The 21,409-nt window shown below is 43.0% G+C and overlaps 3 protein-coding genes across 3 annotated transcripts; 2 read left to right on the top strand and 1 right to left on the bottom strand.

Moving 5' to 3' along the window:
- Window positions 1-3,210: 3,210 nt before the first annotated feature.
- LOC135593079 (cytochrome P450 CYP73A100-like) lies at window positions 3,211-5,105 on the top strand. The gene is made up of 2 exons (XM_065082890.1): window positions 3,211-4,116; window positions 4,208-5,105. The coding sequence occupies exons 1-2, from the start codon at window positions 3,266-3,268 to the stop codon at window positions 4,938-4,940; spliced, it is 1,584 nt and encodes a 527-aa protein (XP_064938962.1). The 5' UTR covers window positions 3,211-3,265; the 3' UTR covers window positions 4,941-5,105.
- Window positions 5,106-5,449: 344 nt separating this feature from the next.
- Window positions 5,450-9,669, top strand: LOC135593078 (AIG2-like protein D). The gene is made up of 5 exons (XM_065082889.1): window positions 5,450-5,703; window positions 6,186-6,258; window positions 7,681-7,773; window positions 8,344-8,427; window positions 9,431-9,669. Exons 1-5 carry the CDS (start codon window positions 5,576-5,578, stop codon window positions 9,560-9,562), a joined length of 510 nt encoding a protein of 169 aa, XP_064938961.1. The 5' UTR covers window positions 5,450-5,575; the 3' UTR covers window positions 9,563-9,669.
- Window positions 9,670-10,556: 887 nt separating this feature from the next.
- LOC135593077 (auxin response factor 19-like) lies at window positions 10,557-20,545 on the bottom strand. The gene is made up of 14 exons (XM_065082888.1): window positions 20,155-20,545; window positions 19,944-20,056; window positions 17,889-17,987; window positions 17,731-17,787; window positions 17,047-17,202; window positions 16,863-16,947; window positions 16,582-16,672; window positions 16,138-16,302; window positions 15,884-16,006; window positions 15,149-15,224; window positions 14,876-15,008; window positions 12,611-14,472; window positions 12,251-12,441; window positions 10,557-11,102 (listed from the first exon to the last, which is right to left on the bottom strand). The coding sequence occupies exons 1-14, from the start codon at window positions 20,198-20,200 to the stop codon at window positions 10,904-10,906; spliced, it is 3,396 nt and encodes a 1,131-aa protein (XP_064938960.1). The 5' UTR covers window positions 20,201-20,545; the 3' UTR covers window positions 10,557-10,903.
- Window positions 20,546-21,409: the final 864 nt, after the last annotated feature.

Below are 21,409 nucleotides of genomic sequence, written 5' to 3'. Positions count from 1 at the left end.
CGGCCTGAAGACCGAGACTATCGCTTCCTTCGACCAGCTCGCCAACGACTTCGAGCTCCACTTCGTGGCCTATGCATGATCGAAGCCTTCCGCGGCTCTGCTCCTCGGACTCAAACAAAGGGAGGACAAGCCCCTCTCACATTTTGTGGATCGCTTCGCCACGCAAATCCGAGGTTTGCCGGACACTCACCCCTCTCTGTTAGTGTAGGCGTTTATGATAGGCCTGCGACCTTCTAGATTCCTCTGGTCCCTCGTGGAGCGACCCCCCACCACAGTGCCAGAGATGCTCCAGCGGGCTAACCGGTACATCACGGTGGAGGCCTGGGCGACCGTGAGGAGAAGGGACGACTTCTGGCAGCGGGCTCCATAGAAGAAGTCAAGCACCCGTGGTGGCTATCCGATGTAGTCCTCGTAAAAAGAATCTAGGCCCTACCTCAGTCTCTTCCGAGCGAAGGCTCATTATCTACTTGACTGCCTCCCGGTTCGCGGTTAGCTCCGACCTAACCCCCTTCGGTATCTACATGGCTCGGCCAAAGACTGCCGAGTCCACCTCAACGCTGCATGCCTGCCTGAGCCGTATCCCTCGGCCGCAGTCTACCCGAGTCCACCTCAGCATGGCCTGCCCGTTTGAGCCATGTCCCTCGGTCGTAAACTGCCCAAGTCCACCTCAATGCGGCCTGCCCGCCTGAGCAGTGCCCCTCGACCGTAGACTGTCGAGCCCCCCTCAGGGTGGCTTCCCGCCTGAGCTGTATCTCTCAGCCGTAGACTACCGAGTCTACCTCACAGCGGCTTGCCCGCCCGAGCCGTGTCCCTCGGCCTGAGCAGTGCCCCTCGATCGTAAACTGCCCGAGTCCACCTCAGCGTGGCCTGCCTGCCCGAGCCGTGTCCCTCGGCCTTAGCCGTAGACTGCCGAGTCCCCCTCAGGGCAGCCTGCTGCCCGAGACCACACCTGCGCGGTCTACCCGCCTGCGTCGTGCTACTCGACCGCACGATGCCTGAGACCACACCTGCGCGGTCTGCCCGCCTGCGTCGTGCCACTCGGCAGCATGATGCCCGAGACCACACTTGCTCGGCCAGCTCACCTGCGTCGTGCTCCTCGGCTCCATGCCCCGAGACACACCTACGCGGCCAGCCCGCCCGCGTCGTGCTCCTCGGCCCCATGCCCCGAGACCACACCTACGCGGCTAGCCCGCCCGCGTCGTGCTCCTCGGCTCCATGCTTCCCGAGACACACTCGCGCGGCCAGCCCGCCCGCGTCGTGCTCCTCGGCCCCATGCTCCCGGAGACCGCGGTTGCGCGGCCAGCCCGCTTGAAAGCTGAAGCCATGCCTCGGACTCCCGTCACAACGACCGACGCATAGTTTCTTTCCGGGGGGGAATATGATGAGGATAGTAATTAGGATAAGACTTGGCTGACGTCAGATGACGCCTCACGCAACAGCACATGGTCAATGCAGACCGGAACGCCGACCGAGGCATATCAAACAGCCTGCTCCAGCTTCGTTCTTCACGCCACGCCAACCCAAGCGTCAAACGCTACCAGCCTGCCCCCTACAAGCGGGCAGCTCAGGAAGCAGTAAGCTTCCCTATAAATACCCTTTCGCTCATCAGGAGAGGGGGAGGGAGAGAGAGGACAGACACTAACAACTCTTATACAGCTAAAATCCCCTCCACATTTGCTAACTTGATCGTCGGAGGGGTCGGGCCGAGCACCCCGACCCGACCTTTGTGCAAGTGCGAAGCTTGGGATCCCCGCCGGACGCGTGGGCGAGGAGTTCCCGCCTGGAGCAAACGGTGACCTCATCCCGATTGTACCATCGCACCAGATCGATCCAGCGGGCTCGAGGAACGCCCCAGAAAAATCCCCGTCGTCCGGACCCGAACCGAGCCGCGTCGACCACAAGGCCATGGCTCAAAGTTGTTTCCCACAACAATTAGTGTTGAAGTTGATTGGCTCTTTATCATTCTTGAGAATTAAGTGACTCAAATCTTACTTGAAGATCTCCGATGATTAGAAGAGTCTTGATGTTAAACAGAGGAGAGTTAACCCTAATATTTTTATCCTTAAAGAAACTTATATCGAATATTCTGACACCGAAATCAATAAATAATCAATAGGTATTTAAAATAATCAAAGTGGTTTAAAATTATTTTTCATTCTAGATTATGAATATTGATTGCATTTATTTTTACAAAAAAATCAAAATTACCACATATGTCTTTCTATTATCGAAAAACAAAATCATTGATATTCAACTCCTATATTTATTTTTCATAATTACTATTTAATTAAAAATATTTATACAATATCCATTTCTTATTCGGATATTAAGACTTACAAATATACTTAGGAACTTTTAACTTTTGAAATGGGCCCCACCCCCGGTTACTGATGTGGCGGCTCACAATGGCTCGGTACTCATCTGACACCAGAGAATTCTCCAACGAAACAATACGGCGCAGGAAGTCGTTACCGACGCAGAAGGATCAAACGATCGAACAACGCGTGCAATCAATCAATCCATGCACACGAGTGCAATCGATGAGATCGTGCTCGTGCTACGAGTCTCACCAACCCCATTCGTGTGCCCCACCAATCCATCCGTATCCTATACAGACGGGTATTATTAAAGTCCCAACCATCGCAATCGAACACATGTTAGTGGACATCATTTCAACCAACCAGCGTGACAGAACCAGCGAAGGAGTCAAACCCACATACCAAAACCATGGACGCCAACAGAGCCATCGCAATCGACCAAACAAACTTGTTTTTGTTTTCTTCTGCCAAATTATCGCACGCCTTCCTTTTACCCGGCGATCATTTACTATTTCTTTGTGGAGTCAAACTGCATGCTTCCCCGTTGGTCGAGTCAAAGAAGGCCAGCTTATTCTTTTCCCCTATAGTAATTAACTTTGAAGGTTTTCAATAATGATCAATGTTAGTATAATATGAATGAATCATTTACTTGTACTTTGGGCACTCTGTGATTCCAGGAATCCTTTCACCACCAAAAAGAAGGGTCAGATATATGATTCCGCAGGGCCGAAGGGAAGTCAAAGAAATGACACGTCCCACCAACCCTCTCTCTCCTACCACATCGGCTGACGTCCTACTGTCCATCTTCACTCTTTCTCCTACCTTGGCAGCCCATCGATTACCCCACCGAACCACCACTGCTTCCTTCGCGTATAAATCAGCGTCCGCTCTCCCTCCTTTGCATCCAACGAGCACTGGCAACAGGAAGGAAGCCAACGACCATCGCCATGGCTGCCTCCACCGGAAAGTTGGCCATGCTCACCCTTGCGGCAGTTGCCTGCACGTACGCTGCCAAGCATCTGTTCCCTGATCAATCTCCCTTCCTTCTCTCTCTTCCTCTCCTCCTCTTCTTTCTCCCCTTCGTATTCTCCCGCTCCGGCTCCAATGGCGCCCCTCCCGGCCCCGTCTCCTTCCCTATCTTTGGAAACTGGCTACAGGTCGGCAATGACCTCAACCACCGGAACCTCGTGGACATGGCGAAGAAGTACGGTAACGTGTTCCTGCTGCGGCTCGGGGTGCGTAACCTGGTGGTCGTCTCCGACCCCAAGCTGGCCACCGAGGTCCTCCACACGCAAGGGGTGGAGTTCGGCTCCCGGCCACGCAACGTGGTGTGGGACATCTTCACCGACAGCGGCAAGGACATGGTGTTCACCGAGTACGGCGACCACTGGCGCAGGATGCGCCGGATCATGACGCTGCCCTTCTTCACGAACAAGGTGGTGCAGCAGTACAGGGGGATGTGGGAGGAGGAGATGGATATGGTGCTGCGGGACCTCCGCGGGGACCGGGCGGCGCAGTCGGAGGGGATCGTCGTCCGCCGCCGGCTGCAGCTGATGCTCTACAACATCATGTACCGGATGATGTTCGACGCCCGGTTCGAGTCGGTGTCGGACCCGCTGTTCCAGCAGGCGACGCGGTTCAACTCGGAGAGGAGCCGACTGGCGCAGAGCTTCGAGTACAACTACGGTGACTTCATCCCCATCCTCAGGCCCTTCCTGAGAAGCTACTTGAACAAGTGCAGGGACTTGCAGAGCAGGAGACTGGCCTTCTTCAACAACAACTATGTGGAGAAAAGAAGGTATACAGTACGCACACAATCCATCCTTGAATCGAGAATGATGCTTTCGTGCCCCCGTCGCTGGAGATTCCAATGTCTTATCTTTCTACAGAAAACTGATGGCCGAAAGAGAAGGGGACAGACTCAGGTGCGCCATGGATTACATACTAGAAGCAGAGATGAACGGAGAAATCAGCTCGGATAACGTGATATACATCGTGGAGAACATAAATGTTGCAGCCATCGAGACCACCTTGTGGTCGATGGAATGGGCGATAGCCGAACTGGTGAACCATCCCAACGCCCAGACAAGGCTCAGGAAGGAGCTCCGCGACGTGCTCGGCGATGAACCGGTGACGGAGACGAACCTGCACAGGCTGCCATACCTGCAAGCGGTCGTCAAGGAAACTCTCAGGCTGCACTCGCCCATCCCCCTGCTCGTCCCCCACATGAACCTTGAGGAAGCCAAGCTCGGGGGATACGACATCCCGAAGCGAACGAAGGTGATAGTGAACGCGTGGTGGCTGGGGAACAACCCCGAGTGGTGGAACAAGCCGGAGGAGTTCAGGCCGGAGCGGTTCTTGGACGAGGAGACGGAGGTGGAAGCGCTGGTGGGCGGAAAGGTGGACTTCAGGTTCCTTCCCTTCGGCGTCGGCCGGCGGAGCTGCCCCGGGATCATACTGGCGCTGCCGTTGCTGGGGCTCATCGTCGGGAAACTGGTCAAGGAGTTTGAGATGGTGCCGCCGCCGGGGACCGACAAGATCGACGTGACCGAGAAAGGAGGCCAGTTCAGCCTGCAGATCGCGGAGCACTCCACTATTGCCTTCCATCCTATTGCACCATGAGAGACCTAATAAGCTCGGGAGACTGTGTCCTCCTTCCCATTATGCATCGTGTTATTCTTGGGTTTGATATGTTTCTTTCTCTACACACTTCTTCTGCAACCTGTGATTGCAAAAAGCTGTGGTCGAAATGAAGTTACAGGTGAAAATAATACCTTTACATGGTTATACACAGATCATACATCAATTCATCCTTACAATCTTACATCGAATTCATGACTTTTTTGCGGCGTTCTAAGTGAAGGAAGAACAGAGGGGCACTCCACAGCTTTCTCCGGTCACTTGGTGACTCGTTTATTAAATGCTTTCTCTTCATTTGACTTCTGACATGTCTCTCTCTCTCTCTCTCTCTCTCTCTCTCTCTCTCTCTCTATATATATATATATATATATATATATATATATATATATATATATATATATATATATATACACGGAATAACAGAAAATAAGAGTAAAAATAAGAGACAAATTACAAATTCGATGAACCCAAGCCACGTTTTCTCACTACGATTCGTCCTCAAAATATCCCGTCATAAAATAACGACCTGATTCGATATCTTGAGCCGTTCTTCTCCCTTTCTATCAGCAGAGAAGAAGGGCGACGTTGGAAAGAGAGCGAGAGAGAGAGGAGCTGCGATGGCCGCCACCGCGAACGCTTCTTCTCTCCACAACGTCTTCGTCTACGGCACTCTGATGGCGGACGAGGTGGTGCGAACCATCCTCAAGCGCGTGCCCCCCGCCTCTCCCGCCGTCCTCAACGATTAGTAAACATCTCTTCTTCTTCTTCCCCCTTCTCTCTCTATCGATTCGATTCTGTTGTGCTTTCGATCGCGCTCTTCGATGTTCTTTGCGCTCTGATGGATCGTTTTCCCGATGTTTGGAGGGTCTGTTGCGGCTGGATTACAGGCTTCTTCAATCCGATCTGTATGCACAAGTGAGAGAAAGCGTAGCACACTAAACCTTTTTGTTTCTCCATGTATCAATTGGATTCGTTTCTTTTCTTGTTGTCGATGCATCATATGGCTCCTCGATCGGATCTAAATCGCCACTTTCGAGCAGTTGTTGCAATCATATCGCTAGTAACATGTTCGAAGAATCACCAAGTCCATGGAATTACTACAGATAGGTTGTTCTAGTGCAGCTGAAGCGTCATTAGCGTATCATGCACACATTCCAAACCCAGATGACTTGTTCTCGATTTCGAGTTACAAGTGAATTGCTACTAATATGAGATTTGATTTTGTAGCCACAGGTTTAGCATCAAGGGGCGTGTTTACCCAGCAATTCTGCCGGTTGAAAGTAAGAAGGTGAAAGGCAGGGTGTGTTATTTAACCCTGCTTTACCTAATGCTTGTAATTTATAATCTTATTCTCCTGGTGATGTTGCTTACATGACACCTGGGATAGTGATTCTATTTGCCCCTGAAGCAATTAACTCGTCATTGACTTTGAATTTTTAATCATCTTCGTCTTTTTGTTTAGGATTTTTCCTTATCAATGTTCTTTGTGCACCATTGACAATTTGATATTTCATGTAAATGCCAAAATAAATCATCACAATTTTGAGTTATAAATTACATATAATTGGTTTATATTTGGAGCGATTCATATCCTAGGCAATATAGCTTGCAAAGAAGTGTTTGTTCTCGAAATCTCTCTGTGGGCATCAACACAAGGCCCATCAAATACAGATGCTTCTTCTGATTCATATTACTGGAAATACCACTGAAGTTTAGCATTCTTTTTATCTTCGATTTGTTGGAATTGATAGTAGTTAATATATACATGTAATTTGTTTAAAGTTAAAGATACTCTTTACTAAGGTTCGTTGTATCGTACCATACCGATGTTTCGACCCGGGCTCAGTACAGTACGGTATCGGTGTACCGGGCGGTACATCAGGGCGTACCGAGCGATACACCCTGGTGTACCAAACAATTTTTTACTTTTTCATACTATAGCAGTGCTACAGTATAGTACTATAGCATTGTATCAATATCGGACGGTCTGTGTACCGGTACGTACTGCCCGGTATGGGCGGTACGCTTCAGTATGACAGATCTTGCTCTTTACCTTGAAGGAGTATGTAAGTATACTTTGAGTTCGCACCTCAAAAATGCTTTTACTATGTTGTAACAGTTTGATCCACTTGAAAGAAAAAAGAAAATTATGTTTTTGATTTATTTAAGATTTCAACATGAACTATGAAACATCATGTATCTTAGATTTACCAATGATATCAATGTGAAAACTACAATTTTCAGAAAGGGTTTATGTTTGATTATACTTTTGCCAGGTAAGTTGTTAGAAAATCTTGTGTGTGAATATCCGGGTACATCATACACAAGATGATTCCAATTAGGTTGAAAATACTAGGGAAACAATCAGAAGGCAGCTCAAACTCCGTAGGAAATTGGTTATCCTTCCGAAGATCTGTCTTTCATCTGAGGACTGTTAAAAGGGGTCTGATTGGTCAATTTGGCATCCTAAATCCTGGGGAAAAACATGCTAATTAGGACCATATATTGTCAAAGAAAAAAATATGAGGGAAGGTGAATGCTCATTGGATTTTGTTTCTTCTTACCTACTGAAACAGATTCTTCCTAAGAAATTTCCCTGTAATCATTGAACTTATTACAGATTTTTTTTACTCACTTCATGGGTGATAAATGATATGATTTTAAAGATCTCTGATGTCTTTGCTGCATAACTGATAATTGAGCAACGGACCTTTTTATATAGGTTCTTTTGGGGATTTCAGATCAGGAGTTGGATAAACTGGATTCATTTGAAGATGTGGAATATGAAAGGAGAACTGTTGAAATTTCTCTGCTAGTAAGTGTGTTCGTATAACATAATCTAGTTCATTTGAACATCATAATATAACCTAGTTCTTTTTTTTATCTAATGACAGTTGCGTATAATTTTTAATTAAGCATGATATATTATACAACTTGGAGGGGATAAATATTTTGTGCTTTGCTATATGTAAACCTCAGCTGATTTAACCCGAGTGGCTTAGTTAACAGCTTACTCTGATTCTACAATTTATAGCTTTAGTGGTTTATATTGTTAATGCATGAAGCATTCATTGCTGATAGACATGCGTTTATACTGTCTTTATAATTTGTTTTTTGCCAATAACTTTTTGAAGTGCCAGCCTCATTTATTGCTGCAAGCATTTTGAGCCCTTAGAATTGTCCTGTGACCTTGTAGTACGACATTGAGATATATTGATACTGCTTTTCTACAAAAACCTTGAAATATCTGTGTCTAATCCCCGTAATATCAAATCCTGTCCAATATACTTTGGATACAAACTAATGCACATTTTAATAAGCAATATTTTCATTGGCTGGAGATAGTTCTTGTACTCGACAAAAGAATGATAATTTGATGTTGCAGGAAAAGTCAGAGAAATTACTTGCTAATGCATATGTTTGGAGTGACGAGAATGACCCAAACCTGTACGGTGAATGGGATTTCGAGGTGAGCACTCTTCTCCTTTGCACTTATAGTATCTGATTGACTTGAGGGAAATAAACATGCAAAATCGTGTGCTGAAGTTGTCTTTCTGCACACAGGCATACAAATACACGCATATAATGTGACATCCTCTTTATCACTCATGTTCGCCTTCATCTAATTTGAGACTACACTGATTCTTCTTCCTAACTTGTGCATTGTTTCATATGTTCGAAATGTCCAACTCGAAAACATTGCATGGTTATATTTATGATCAACAAAATAGATATAGAGTTATAGTAGCTGAAGTATTACTCGAAGATTGGTTAGATGTAACAAAAATCCAGGGGCTTCTGCTCCTATCTGGTTTTGCCGATGCAGATATTAATGATAGCGCCGATAGGCCACCTTGGCATGTTGGCTGGAAGACACAAACTGACTTCAAAAGATAGATCAATAGATTGCACGTGTGATGAATAGTCAAATTCTTGAATTTTTTTTGCTGACCGTATCCATGCTTTGTAAAAAAAGTTGATGTCAATTGAGGCTAGAGCAACCTCTAGATGTTGTCCTTAGCTAAACGATTAAGTTAGATGTACCTTTAATAGAGGATAAAATAAGAAAGAATCACTATATGCTAACAAGAATTACTGATATTGTAGTTAGAATATATAAAATAATTAATAAGAGATAAAGGAAGACTAAAAGGATTTTATTAAAATTTATAAGTAAAGATCTAAATACTTTTAATTTAACTAATAAGATATATTTTTTTACGTAGTACAGTAATAACAAAATATGTATGTAGTCAATCTCGAATAGTTGAATATATGTTATGCCAGAAGAGTTATCAAGATATCCGTGGCCAATGAACCTCCATTTGCTTTTTCATGTTCCTATCTAAAAATTAGATTATTAAAGTCGAAATATTTTCTTTCTTCTTGCAATATTTTAAACAACTCATGAAGCGTTTGCGTAGCGATTGGACAATTAATCTTCTACTTTGGAACGTTCTTGTTTTGTGCAGGAATGGAAGCGTTTGCACAAGAAAGATTTTGTTACGATGACATTGGGTTTTATGGACGATTTGGAGCAGCCTGATTCGAAGACCAGGGTGGCTACATATGAATCCTATTTCCATCAAGGTCAAAGTGCGTGAGGATTATATTCATTGTTTCAAAAGAAATAAGAAACTTGTTGGTTAGTAATCTATATCTAGTGATATATGTTCAAATAATTAAAAAGTTACTATTTGTTTATTCTGCATATGCTTAGACTCTGTTATTGAAGTAGTTTTCGATTAGGTTTGGCATGACTTGGCAAACATTTTTGGTTGTGAGATCATAAGATGCATCAATCTGTACGGATAATTACGCTGGAAGACTAAATCTTATTCACATCACATGACCTATGAAATTGTTTGCTCGGTGGAAATTGGACTTGGGACTTAGACCACTGTTGCACGAGGCCTTGGATTTAGCATCATTTGTTGTTACGTTGGATTTTTTATCGAGTTCGACTTTTGAACCTGTCACGGTTTGACCAGGGATAACTGACCTATTATGATAAGTCTGAATCACAAATCATTAAGCCCGATGTTATGATCGTAGTCATTTTAGACCTTCAATTGACCTCCCCATGGGGGTGTCGCATCCTTGAAGAGTCTTGATACCTTAAAAAGTCCAAATACAGCATAGAATCATCCTATGCTGATATCATTTACCACAATCGACCCAATGGGATAATTATCTCTTTGATAGACTAAACAATAATCTAACCTACTTGAGCACAAGTTTAGTGGTAGCAAACTCTTTCTACCCCTATAGCCCAATCTAATACAAAGACTACACCTGAGCCTGTCAAAAGAAACACTCTTAACCTTCTGAATTAAATCTCAATATTGCACCAAGTCAGCAACATTGAGATTCGATCAGTTTCTTCTCTTTGAATCACCCATCTCCCTTCAGGCTAACAAACAGATATCTATCGAACAAGTGCAACAAGTCACAACAACAGGAGGCAGTAAGTTATAATCGCACCGAAAACACATGCAGCAATGCACATGCAAAATGCTCCATTTAATTTTTCATACCCAAGTAAATCACTTGGTTTCTCCAGCCGTCTATTGTGATGCTACTTGCTACACATGTCCATAGTAGAAAAATATGAAAGCTTTTCACTATCATAAAGTGTAGAACATTCATCGGAAGTAGAAAACCTACAGCAATAAGAGACTGCAGCTCCTGAATGGAGACTGCCAATTCCCTTGATTTGGATAATTCACTACCACAATCTCTCATCTCCATTAGAGACAAGATGGGTGGCTTTTCCAACCCGGTGCAGCTACTCTTGCTTTTACATATTGGACTTTCATGGTCAGTTGAATTCTAAATTTCACATCACTCTTTGAACAAGATTAGGCAAAAGGGCTGGCAAGTAAAAGGAATTGACCTTGTCTAACGAGAGTGTCGAAATCAGTTTTGCTGCATGACCCGCTGTGTCATTCAAAATGATCATATGATCCTGCAGAGGGGTTGCCTGAGTTCTGGTCACACTGGCCCCTCCAGGCGTTTCCACCATCGGAACTGCTGCAAGCCTGATTCGGGAGGCTGTTGTTTCCCAAGTCAACATCCAAGCTCATCTGTTGGACTTCTTGCGGGGACAATATCTTGATGCACCGAACACAGCTTACAAACTCCCTGTACGTTTGTAGTAGTCATGCTTTGTTAGAACTGAGTTGGATCCTATGATTATTTAGTAATTAATCAACAGCATCACAGCAAAAGATATAAAGAAAATTGCAAAAGAATATAAGTATAATGTTTTTGCTCTTCTTTCTGCTTACATTTAAGGATTAAATTGCATATGATTATTTAATTTTTCTTATGCATCACTTTACTCTTAAACCTAAATTCACTGTCTTATTCATAAATAATTAGATATTCTATTTGGTTGAACACTTGGATCACTAATAGGACTTTTTGTCCAATTGAAAGCACTATATACTTTGATTATCATTACATAAAAGTTGGGGAAAAGCACAGATATCCAATTATTCCAGGAGGTATTGGATATTTTCTAGATGATAATAAATTCTCACAGGTATGTATATTTACTTCAAATATCCTGAAGTCCTAGATAATATTATCATTTCTTCCTTGAGAGATACAAAAATATGAGTATTTAAACCTTGATTGGATATCAGTTTTTACAATCTACTGGATTGGTATAGTATAAGAGCAGCATTACTGACCTATGCTGTCCAATACCATCCAAAATAATAATAAAGTAATGCCAACCAATACTGGACGATATGGCCAGATACCAGTCTGTGGTTGGATTGGTATATATCCATCAATATACACTATACTGACCGATATTCATATCCATGCTTAATAACATGGTAGAACTTACATGGGTTGTGCCATCACTTTGTATGTCTAGGAGAAAAAAGGGGGAACACAAATATTATACTTAGAAAGTGCTTCCACCAAAAGGGACAACAGAAGTGCCAAATACTTGTGCATTAATGTCATTTCTTTAATTTTTAACAACTCTAAAGAGTGGTTTCAACCACTGGTCAGATCAATACGTGCCACTACCAAATGCTACTTATTAATCCAACCAATGACTGGTAGCAGACCGACCATATGGTCTGGTATCGATCTTTTTTTTCTTCTCAATGAAAGCAGATCGTACAGACCAGTATACGCCTGATATGTTTGACATTGAGTTGTGTCAAAATGGCATCTAAATCATGCTAGAGAATAATGGAATTTTCTTCTACCCATGAAAAAAAGACTGAACAAAGACTGAATATAATGCTTAAATTAATGTTATAACTTACTCCCATGGGTCATCTCCAACAAGTAGAACATCATTCTCGTGATCTACATAAACCAACTTCCAGCCGATTCTCTGCCGATCTTCCAGCTGTCCCTCTATGCTGAACATTCGTGCAAGATCATGTTTCAGCTCATCATAACCTGAATATCGTGTGATATCCATAGATCTGCCAACAGCTCCACGTTTGTACACCTGTAAACAATATTGCAAATTAAATTATGAAAGAAGAAGATAAATTAAACTCGTCTGTCCCATTACGAAAGAAGATAAAGTTTCCATATTATTTAGCAGACAAATTAAACGATCACATGTTAATGCTCAAAGAAACAAATGTATAGATTCCAAAATTGAAGCCATAAACCTTGGTGTAAGTGCGCATGCGTTGAATTGTCGGAGGCGGTGCCGGGGCCCAGGAGTTCCTACTTAGTAAACCATTTTCATTAATTGTTGAATCCATAGAATTAAATGCCACATCAGGAACTCCAAATGATTGTGAAACCATGGATGATGACAGCTCTTGTTGAGCATCCTTTGAGGTACTGTAATTGGCTACTGCATCTCCAGGGATATGATTCTGAAACTTTCCTGAATCAATGTTATTAACCAGCAAAGCATCAGCAGTCAAAGGTATTCCCATTGAACCATCAATGTTAACTCCAAAAAGGACATTATTTCTTGGATCTGTGCCAGGAATATCACTCTCTGGAGGTGCATATCTAAGCATTGATGGCTGATTGAATGAAAGGAGAGGTAAGGCTTGATTTAAAGACCCATCAGTGTGAGATAGGCACACAGAAGTCGCCGAGGAGGTAGTGTCCAAGTAATCCATTTGAGCTGTGTTGCTTAGATATGTCTGAGGGGCTACAATTCCCTGATTTTGCACCTTGGGAATTGGGATTGAGGGCTTTACATTATGTACAACTTTTGGAAGCTCCTTGGAGATGTTGGGATTTACGGTGGCAGCTTCAAAGGAGCTTGGGTTGAGCATTGTAATAACTGACTGAGATGTCTTTTCTGTTGAAATGAGATTGTGGTGTCCGTTCCTATTCAGGATTGAATGAGGAAGAATTGATCCATTGTTTGCTGAAGGTGATGTGGAACAAGATGGGATGTCATCTGTAACTCCTGACTGTGTCCCCCCAGCAGCTAGCAAAGAGCTGCCACTAGCTGGGATAAGATTAGTTACTGGTGTGGTGGAAAGGACTGCCTCAGGAAAATCACTTGATGGAATTTGCTGCTGCTGAGGCTTTTGCTGTGACTGGTTCTGCAAGATCTGTGGCAGCCTCACAGCCTGTGTAGTAGTTTTTGCACATTGTTGAGGGATCACTGGTTGCTGAACTAGTGAATTAGAGTTAGACAACTGCTGCTGTACATCTGGGATAGTTCTCTGGAATTCTTGAATTTGGTGAATTTGAGGCTGTTGCACTCTTGGCTGTGAAAATAATGCTTGCTGCTGTTGTTCCTGCTGGAGTTTCTGTAGCAACTGCAACTGAATCTGTTGGTCAGATAACTGTTGATTCACTTGGACAGGGAGTTTAACTGGCATCCTACTTTGTGCTTGCTGGTATTGTTGCTGAAGTTGCTGGTGCTGCTGCTGCTGCTGTAGCTGCTGTTGATTTTGATGTGGCTGCAGCAGTTGCTGCGGATGTTGTTGCTGACTCTGTTGGAGAGCAGTTTGTAATAGCTGATTGTTCTGGATAATTGGCTGTTGCTGCAGCTGTGGCTGCACTTGAGTCTGGACCAGAACTTGGGGCTGTATGATGTTGTTGTGTGTCTGGTTTAATGGTAAAGCTTGGTTGACCAATTGTTGCTTCTGCTGCATAGCTAAATCTTGTACTTGTTGTGGGGGTCTACTAAAAGCACCCACTTGGTTCAGTGGAATCGATACCTTAGCAAGTTCATCTACCTGTTGGCCTTGTTGAGGCAGCCTACTGGCATTGAATTGTACATTATGCTGGTGCAACATTTGAGCTTGCATACCCAACTGCCTAGAAAGATCAGGTGGGCCAAGATTTTGCATAACAGGACCAGCAAGGGAGCGCAAGTATTCTGTCTGCAGGGTTTGGTTACCAAGAGAGGGATTTTGTTGCATGTTCATCCATTGAACTAAACTTAAACCCGGCATTATTGTGCTCTGAGTTTGAGAATCCTTTATGCAGATCTCCTCTCCAAGCCAAGGCATCGCTCTCTTGAAAAGATTTTCCATTTCAGATGATTCATCATCTGCAACATCAATTGCCAATTCAGCATACTAAAAATCTCACAATTAAAGCTACCGAAACCAAGCTCAATGTCCTAGTTCCAAATTCTGTGATCAAGATTCATCTACAGTTATTACCAAGGTCCTCTCCGCTATCTAGAGCCCTGGGGTCCTGCTTCAGTGACAGCTGATTCTTTGCCATCCACTGCCAAATCATGATAGTTTGTTTCTTATAATACAGTTTTAGCCATTCTTCTTCTCCATGCCAAGGACTTCATTGTTTTTTGTTGAAAAAGATTATTAAGGACATGCAGCAGATTGTTTCAGATCTTTTAGAAAAGTAGCTTAAGACAAGAATGTGCCACAATCATCTAAAGCCATTTATACAGAGATCTTGTTGTTCACATATCATGCATCAAAATGTACCTGGCATTCCTGGTTGTCTGGGTCGCTTTCCAAAAAATGGAGGACAAATGAAGAAAGGAGCTACTACAGGTTCAATCTCCCATATAGAGACCCTGTTGCGCCTCTCCCCAGCTGCAGACTCATCCCACCCAACCTGTCGAGCATGCATAATACTATTAATAGGAAATAAATTGTAAGAAAATGGTAAACAGTCCAAAACTTTAACTAGCCTGACAGCCTAAGACTGTGGACCGAAAAACCAAAGCATGCAGATCACTGTTATTAAAGACCAACCTGCAAATTGCGCCATTGTGAGTTTTTCCATCTTACTGGATCTAGATCGCTAATACCTGTAATCGTACCCATGTACCTGCAGAATTTAGAGCAAGTTTACCTTTTTGATTGGATAAGAACTTTCCGATGGAATTATAAATTTCAAGTGTTTACATTAAATGAGAAAGTGGTTGCCGATAAAGAAACAGGAAACTTCAGTCTAGTACTTCAATGAATATGCAAAACCAGAAGTGTTTGCCTAACTGAATAGGTGCTTAAGTAGGAGACACCAAATTAAACACTCCCCTTCAATAACTCGGCATTTCACAGTCATCTCCATTTACACCAGCAACCCTGTGCTCTTCCATTTTCATGATCCTCTTCTTCATTCATCTTTTCTTATTGATACATTTTTCTTGGTTTGCTCTTTTCTTTCCTTTCCACTTGTTTTTTCTTTTATACTCTTCTTCCATCTGAATCTTCTTTCTCTCTAGCAATACCATTGTCTGTCACTTCCTCATCAGCATTTCCTGATTACCGGACAAGTCTGATTTTTATTTTATTATTGTTAAAAGGATTTAAATGATGCTTCTTGAGCATCCTCAGTGCCATTCACTTAAATGACTAAACATTGTTTAGCCAGCGAATGACCTTTCCCACCCTGTCTGGCCTCTTCAACACCCTTGCTAGAGAAAGGCATTGGTTTACATCAGATCAGAATTTGATGTGGCTAATCCAGTAAATTGAGTTTCTTACCGTCTTGTTCCTAATTCTTCAGTTTCGAACATCATTCGGAAGCGCATACCCAGGGATATTTGGTTGCTATAAACTGCCTTCTGGTATTTTGCAAAAGGGATAACAAACTCTGAAGGGCTAGCCCTGCAGAACAACAAGAAGTTCCTATTGTAATATATAACAGATATACATGAGAATTAACGAAATTGTAGATGGTCAAATTTCAGATAGAACTTATGTATCTTGAACAAAACTAGGAACAGAAAAGAACATACCTTGGGTTGTAAAACACCGTGAATGGGCTGTGGTTGGCAGCAGCATGGGCTGCAGCAGCAAGAATGCCTATATGCATACTATCAGTTGACAGGACTGATGATGATAGGTTAGTAGGTTGCCTGTTAGCACGCCTAATGCCTAAAAGAAGCTGTTGTTTTTTATCCCTGCAGATGAGGACGATGAAGGAGAAACATATGAGCTGACTATGATTTAGAACAATTTGCTAACCCTCTACCATCAGCTGTAAAAACAGAAAGAAAAAAAGGGGCACTTGGTATTATTTTGTGGACAAATATGAAAGAAATAATAAAAAATGTCCTATTTAAACAAACAAAAATGTGTTCCGATTGTTTGCCTTTTAGGGTCATGATAAATGACATTCTGGAAACAAGAAAACATGATAAGGGTATTGGTGCACTGTATAGAGATTAGAATGCCATTACCTAATAAATAACACGGAATCACCGGCAAACAACCGCTTTCCGCTCACAAATAAGCTCCAACCAGTTGTGAGCAAGTGCCTCTTCGGTTGGCCTAGATTTCAGAGAAAGAACATGACCTTTCAAGAATACCAAGCTCAACAAGAAGTCCAAATTTAGAGCATATGTTCAGCAAGTCACTACATCTTAGCATTTACAATTAGGTTTTCTGAGTGTCAAGAAGAATAACTTCTAACACAGCTTGTAGAGCATATGTTCAGCGATTAGGTTTTTTTCTGCCTAACCTCGATAAATATGACGGAAAGTCCATAGATTATCATGCAAATCTCTGGCCTGTAATTCTTGAGCAGGTGGCTGCATTGAAAAATCCTACACAAGAATAACAAGGTTTGCAACATGGATCATCAAAGAACTACCATAAGCCTGTATTACATACAAAAGCCACACATGCATACAGAAATTACATACAAGAGAAGGAAAAATTTTCTCTGCAGCACGACGGGGCACGGAGAATCCTCCATGAGTGCTTGTATCACTTGCAGTAAGTGTCTTACAAAAGAATTCCGTTTGTGACCTGGTTTGTTTTAGTGCAAGCTCTGATGCCTGCAATGCCTCCTTGTCATACTGCATTGAGGAAAATAAGTGAGGTACATATTGATGAAATGCTTCAAATTACTGCACAGTAAGGATTAATATGTTAAAGTATGAGACAGCAACAACTGTTATTAGTATCTTCCTCGAAAGAAAAAGAATTATCCTCTCTATCATAATACATTAAGTTCATTAGCCACACAATCATCAAGGCTAAAACCAAAGGCCACATTTCTAGACTAAGGCTTTTCTTCACCATGACGCTTTTTGTCAATATCAATAGACAGGAAGCTCTCTTGCAAGAAAACTCTACTTTTGGGGACTTAGAATCAGTGTAAAGGTTGCAATAATTTTTCTGTAAAGCAATCAATCTTGTTCTTTCTAGTTTTGGTCAATGTTTATTTGCTGATGGATGAGCACCAAGCAGATGAAATAACTTAATTGCTGAGCAACTCTAAGTCAAAATATGAACTTAGTGCCCACATCTTTTTACCCCTCTTTAGCTAGAAGTAGAAGGCATGGTTGAAGCATCTATTGGATAAATAAGACAAGATGACTCACTGAGTTGACTGGCTGAAGAGTCATTTGAGCATAAACTTCATCTGTCTCTGGATCTGCCTAAAGCATTACAAAGCCAACCTTGAAAGTATAAGGTAACTGAAAATGCAATCATAATTTGCATGTAAAAAAGGAATAAACATTAATGAATGGTGGCATACATGCAGAGTAACATTGTGAAGAAGGCATATCAACTTTGAGGGAAGATTTGGATAATTTGGAATATGAGCATTGATATCCTTTTGCATAGAAGCTGCAACCTGAAAGAACAAATACAAGTTTTAATCTGAGCCATGAAGTGCAAACATTCAATTATCCTCACAACCAAAATTATCAAGCTTCAGTAACAATTAACACTATAAAAGGAGATAAACCAGCTACATCCAAAAAGCTTCACAGTTAAAGTACTTGTGTTTAAGAGGTATCATGGTCCAAAATTCAAACAATAAAAATCAGTTTTTCAATCGTAGAAATTTTACAGACTAAGGTTTATAAGAGGATGGCACACATCATAGTGCTTGAAATAGATGCTAAGTAGCTCATCCACTGACTGAGTCACGTCAAGCCAGCTGTGAAGCTCTTTGCTTCCTTTAATCTAGCCCCTCATATATTCTTCAGTGATTTCTTTCATATGAACTACATGCTCTTCTATTATTTATCCATACTGTTTTAGCTTAACCAATTGCATTTATAAGCATAACCTAGATTTTAGCCAGAAAAGCTCAATATTGATAAAATGAAATACTGCGGGTCCAGTGCTCATTGTAAATGTCAAACCCAATCAACATCAAATTTAAACCGGCTTTTAAACAAAGACCACAACCTAAAATCGAATTAAAAAAATAAAAGAAATTTCCAAAACAAAATTCGGTTCAACCATCTATGCGAGTAGAACTATCAGATCTCCGGGCCAGTTTAGGAACTTCACTAGCAAAATAGTCAAGTTGTGATTTCTAAGATCTGTTCATACAATCAAACATTATCGATCATGTAGAGAGTAGCTCACTGAAGAAAAAACTAGAGAAGAGAATACCATGAACAAGAATTTAGAAATTAAATCTATAGCTTGAAATAACTGAAAAAAATATTTTTTGTCTGACATAGGCCAACAACAGGTACATGGTTTTCCAGCATATAAAACTGCCCTGTCACCACCCTCTAGAACTCACAAGAAAGCACCACATTCGTTGGCAGGTTCCGTACCACCATAAACCATTTACAGAGATGACACATGCACAGTATAAAGTGATTCACAATAATATTGACCTGAGATGTTCCTTCACAATTTGGAAACAGTATATATGTATGAAAATTGAAACAAGGGTCATCAATCATCATGGTCGAACTTGTCCCTGATCTGAGAATGATATTGTGATCTGTTTCTAATCTAATTTCGCATGCAAGCTACAACGAGATAATTATAAGATAGAAACTGTTCCAACTATGTTCCATCCAAAGGCATAATGTCCCCAAATCTCTTTTCCTCTTCCTCAAGCTCAGACATTGCTTATGTTTTAAGCTACAAATATGATGCAAAAAAGGGAAGGGTTATGCAATACTATAAGAAAGAAATCGCAATTATTGCCACAATTGAAAAGATATTGCAAATATCAACCCATCATGTTTGATTTCACCCCTTACCAAGCATATTATTCAGTAAACTGAAAGCAAAAGTGGAACGATCGGGTCTTAAAATAACAGCAAATGAAGGAAATTTAAATAAAAAAAATTTACTAATCAAGAAAACGTAAACTAATAAGAATCAATTGCAGTCATTCCCATTTGAAAACTGTGTTCATTTAATCAAGTGCTTTTTTTCTCAAATTTCTTAATCAAGTACCATAATCAAAATTCCTGGTATCTGCAGATCTCCCAAATATTGAGAATAAAGAAACCCTGTACACTTCATATAGAAGCCATTAAGCCCATACGATCTTAAGAAACTCGCCAAATCCGTTTGTAAGGTGAAGAATGGTATGCCAACATATATCGTTCAGGAAAAAGAACCAAAAGAAGGCAGCATAATTTACAGGCCAGAAAGAAGAAAAAGGGCAAAAAAGATGGTTTCGCTAACAAGCTTTACGAAAGCTTCCGGCCATTCAAAGAGGAGGTCCTTTCCAAACCCACATGATCGGGGCTACATAGGAACCGAGGAGGAAGCAATAGCAACACTCCCGCAGAGCACACGCTAGAAAAGGCCACAGTCACATCTTTACCTGCTCGCTGTGCCCTTGGGGGAAGTAGACGACGAGGCTCCCCACCGGCGGCACGGTCACGAGCGGCCCCGCGCAGGCGTACCACAGCTCCGGGTTTATCGTTTTCCTCTCCCCTGACACCACCACCACCAACACCACAAGCGTCAACCCCCCACCTCGGCCTGCGGCCACAGACAAAGCATCTAGAAAACGAGCTCGAAGCCAAACTCACCTTCGCAAGGGCTCGGAGCCGCAGCTCCACTGGCATCCGCCTTCATCTTCCTAATTCCCTCGAGCACCGCCACCGCCGTCTACGAAACTCAACCGCAGGCCACCTCCATGGGCACCAGAACGGGGGCGGGTCTGGCCGCACCGGAGCTCCACCGGTTCGAAGGCAGGGGCCGCGGATTCCGACGAATCTGTCCGGTGGTGAGGCAACCGGGTCGCGGGGTCCCCTGCGCGGGTTGCCGGGAACGAGGGTTTCGGCCCTTTGAGGAGGTTCGTCTCCCGACAAGCGAGGGACCAAAGAAGAAGAAGAAGAAGAAGCAGCAGCAGCAGCAGCGGCAGCGTAGGAGAGAGTAAGCGAAATTAAATAAGAGTACTCGTTCTCGGTCCACTCGTCCCCTCTCCCATTTCTTCTTCTACCAGCGGATAATAAGCAGTTTAGCCCCCGTATTCGTCCTCGGTTCGGCTTTAACCCCCCGGATAACAGTTCCAACCGCGGCCGGCTGCGGTCACATCGCGCGAAAAGTAAACGGCGATGGACCGGAGGTCGCGCAGCCCAATTTTGTCTTGTGGAAAGGGCTTAACGACAAAAAAAACAGCTCGTTGTAGGGGACCCGCAAAATAATCCAATTAGGAGAAAGGTAAGATCGAGGCCGAACGAACGGGTGGGATAAGCAATTGTGCTTGCCGAAGAGATCCCTCGTCTGCGATCAACGTCCATCGGCCGGGGATTCGTGCACGGGCGACACGTGTCGAGCGCGGAGTGGGATTCTAATTAGGGGAAAGCTTGTGAGCTCCGGTTATTACCTCTACTACACCATGGTTTGTAACATTAGTAATAACGGTGTTGTTGCAGGTAGGAATAGGTACTGCTTTTAGCAAGCGAGTTTACTTGCTAAGATCGGACACCTCCACTAATAATCCAAATCATTGAGGCTTTAATATGGCATCTCCTGTTATGGCATGTAAACATACTTCGCACGCAATATATTAGCCCATAACAAGTGCCTACGACACTTCGACTCTTTGCCTAAATCGTAGCTGATGATTGCTTTCTCGTCAGCTTTCCCGAGTCGCGAAGGGAGACGCCTTCTTTGGCGAGAGCGTAAATACATCGAAGTACGAGGGTGATCCTGCGCGAGGAATGAAGAGAACCCTCCCCCCGCCGACGTCACGTGCCGCCACGTGCAATAATCGACGTCTACGCTGTGGTTGAAGGGGTTAAATCGTCGATTTAGCCCGTTAGTTTAGCGGGATTAATC

The sequence above is a fragment of the Musa acuminata genome, chromosome BXJ1-9 (genome assembly GCF_036884655.1).
Source record: "Musa acuminata AAA Group cultivar baxijiao chromosome BXJ1-9, Cavendish_Baxijiao_AAA, whole genome shotgun sequence".
In the NCBI taxonomy this organism is placed as follows: Eukaryota; Viridiplantae; Streptophyta; class Magnoliopsida; order Zingiberales; family Musaceae; genus Musa; species Musa acuminata.
This window is presented reverse-complemented; position numbering and strand designations above follow the sequence as displayed.

Coding starts and splice junctions, on each gene's coding strand:
- LOC135593079 (XM_065082890.1), top strand. CDS start 3,266: ATGGCTGCCTCCACCGGAAAGTTGGCCATGCTCACCCTTGCGGCAGTT. Junction 4,117..4,207: donor AACTATGTGGAGAAAAGAAG/GTATACAGTACG, acceptor ATCTTTCTACAG/AAAACTGATGGCCGAAAGAG.
- LOC135593078 (XM_065082889.1), top strand. CDS start 5,576: ATGGCCGCCACCGCGAACGCTTCTTCTCTCCACAACGTCTTCGTCTAC. Junction 6,259..7,680: donor GTAAGAAGGTGAAAGGCAGG/GTGTGTTATTTA, acceptor CTTTTTATATAG/GTTCTTTTGGGGATTTCAGA. Junction 8,428..9,430: donor ACGGTGAATGGGATTTCGAG/GTGAGCACTCTT, acceptor TGTTTTGTGCAG/GAATGGAAGCGTTTGCACAA.
- LOC135593077 (XM_065082888.1), bottom strand. CDS start 20,200: ATGAAGGCGGATGCCAGTGGAGCTGCGGCTCCGAGCCCTTGCGAAG. Junction 20,057..20,154: donor GGCTCCGAGCCCTTGCGAAG/GTGAGTTTGGCT, acceptor TGGTGGTGTCAG/GGGAGAGGAAAACGATAAAC. Junction 16,007..16,137: donor ACGGTGTTTTACAACCCAAG/GTATGTTCTTTT, acceptor GTTGTTCTGCAG/GGCTAGCCCTTCAGAGTTTG.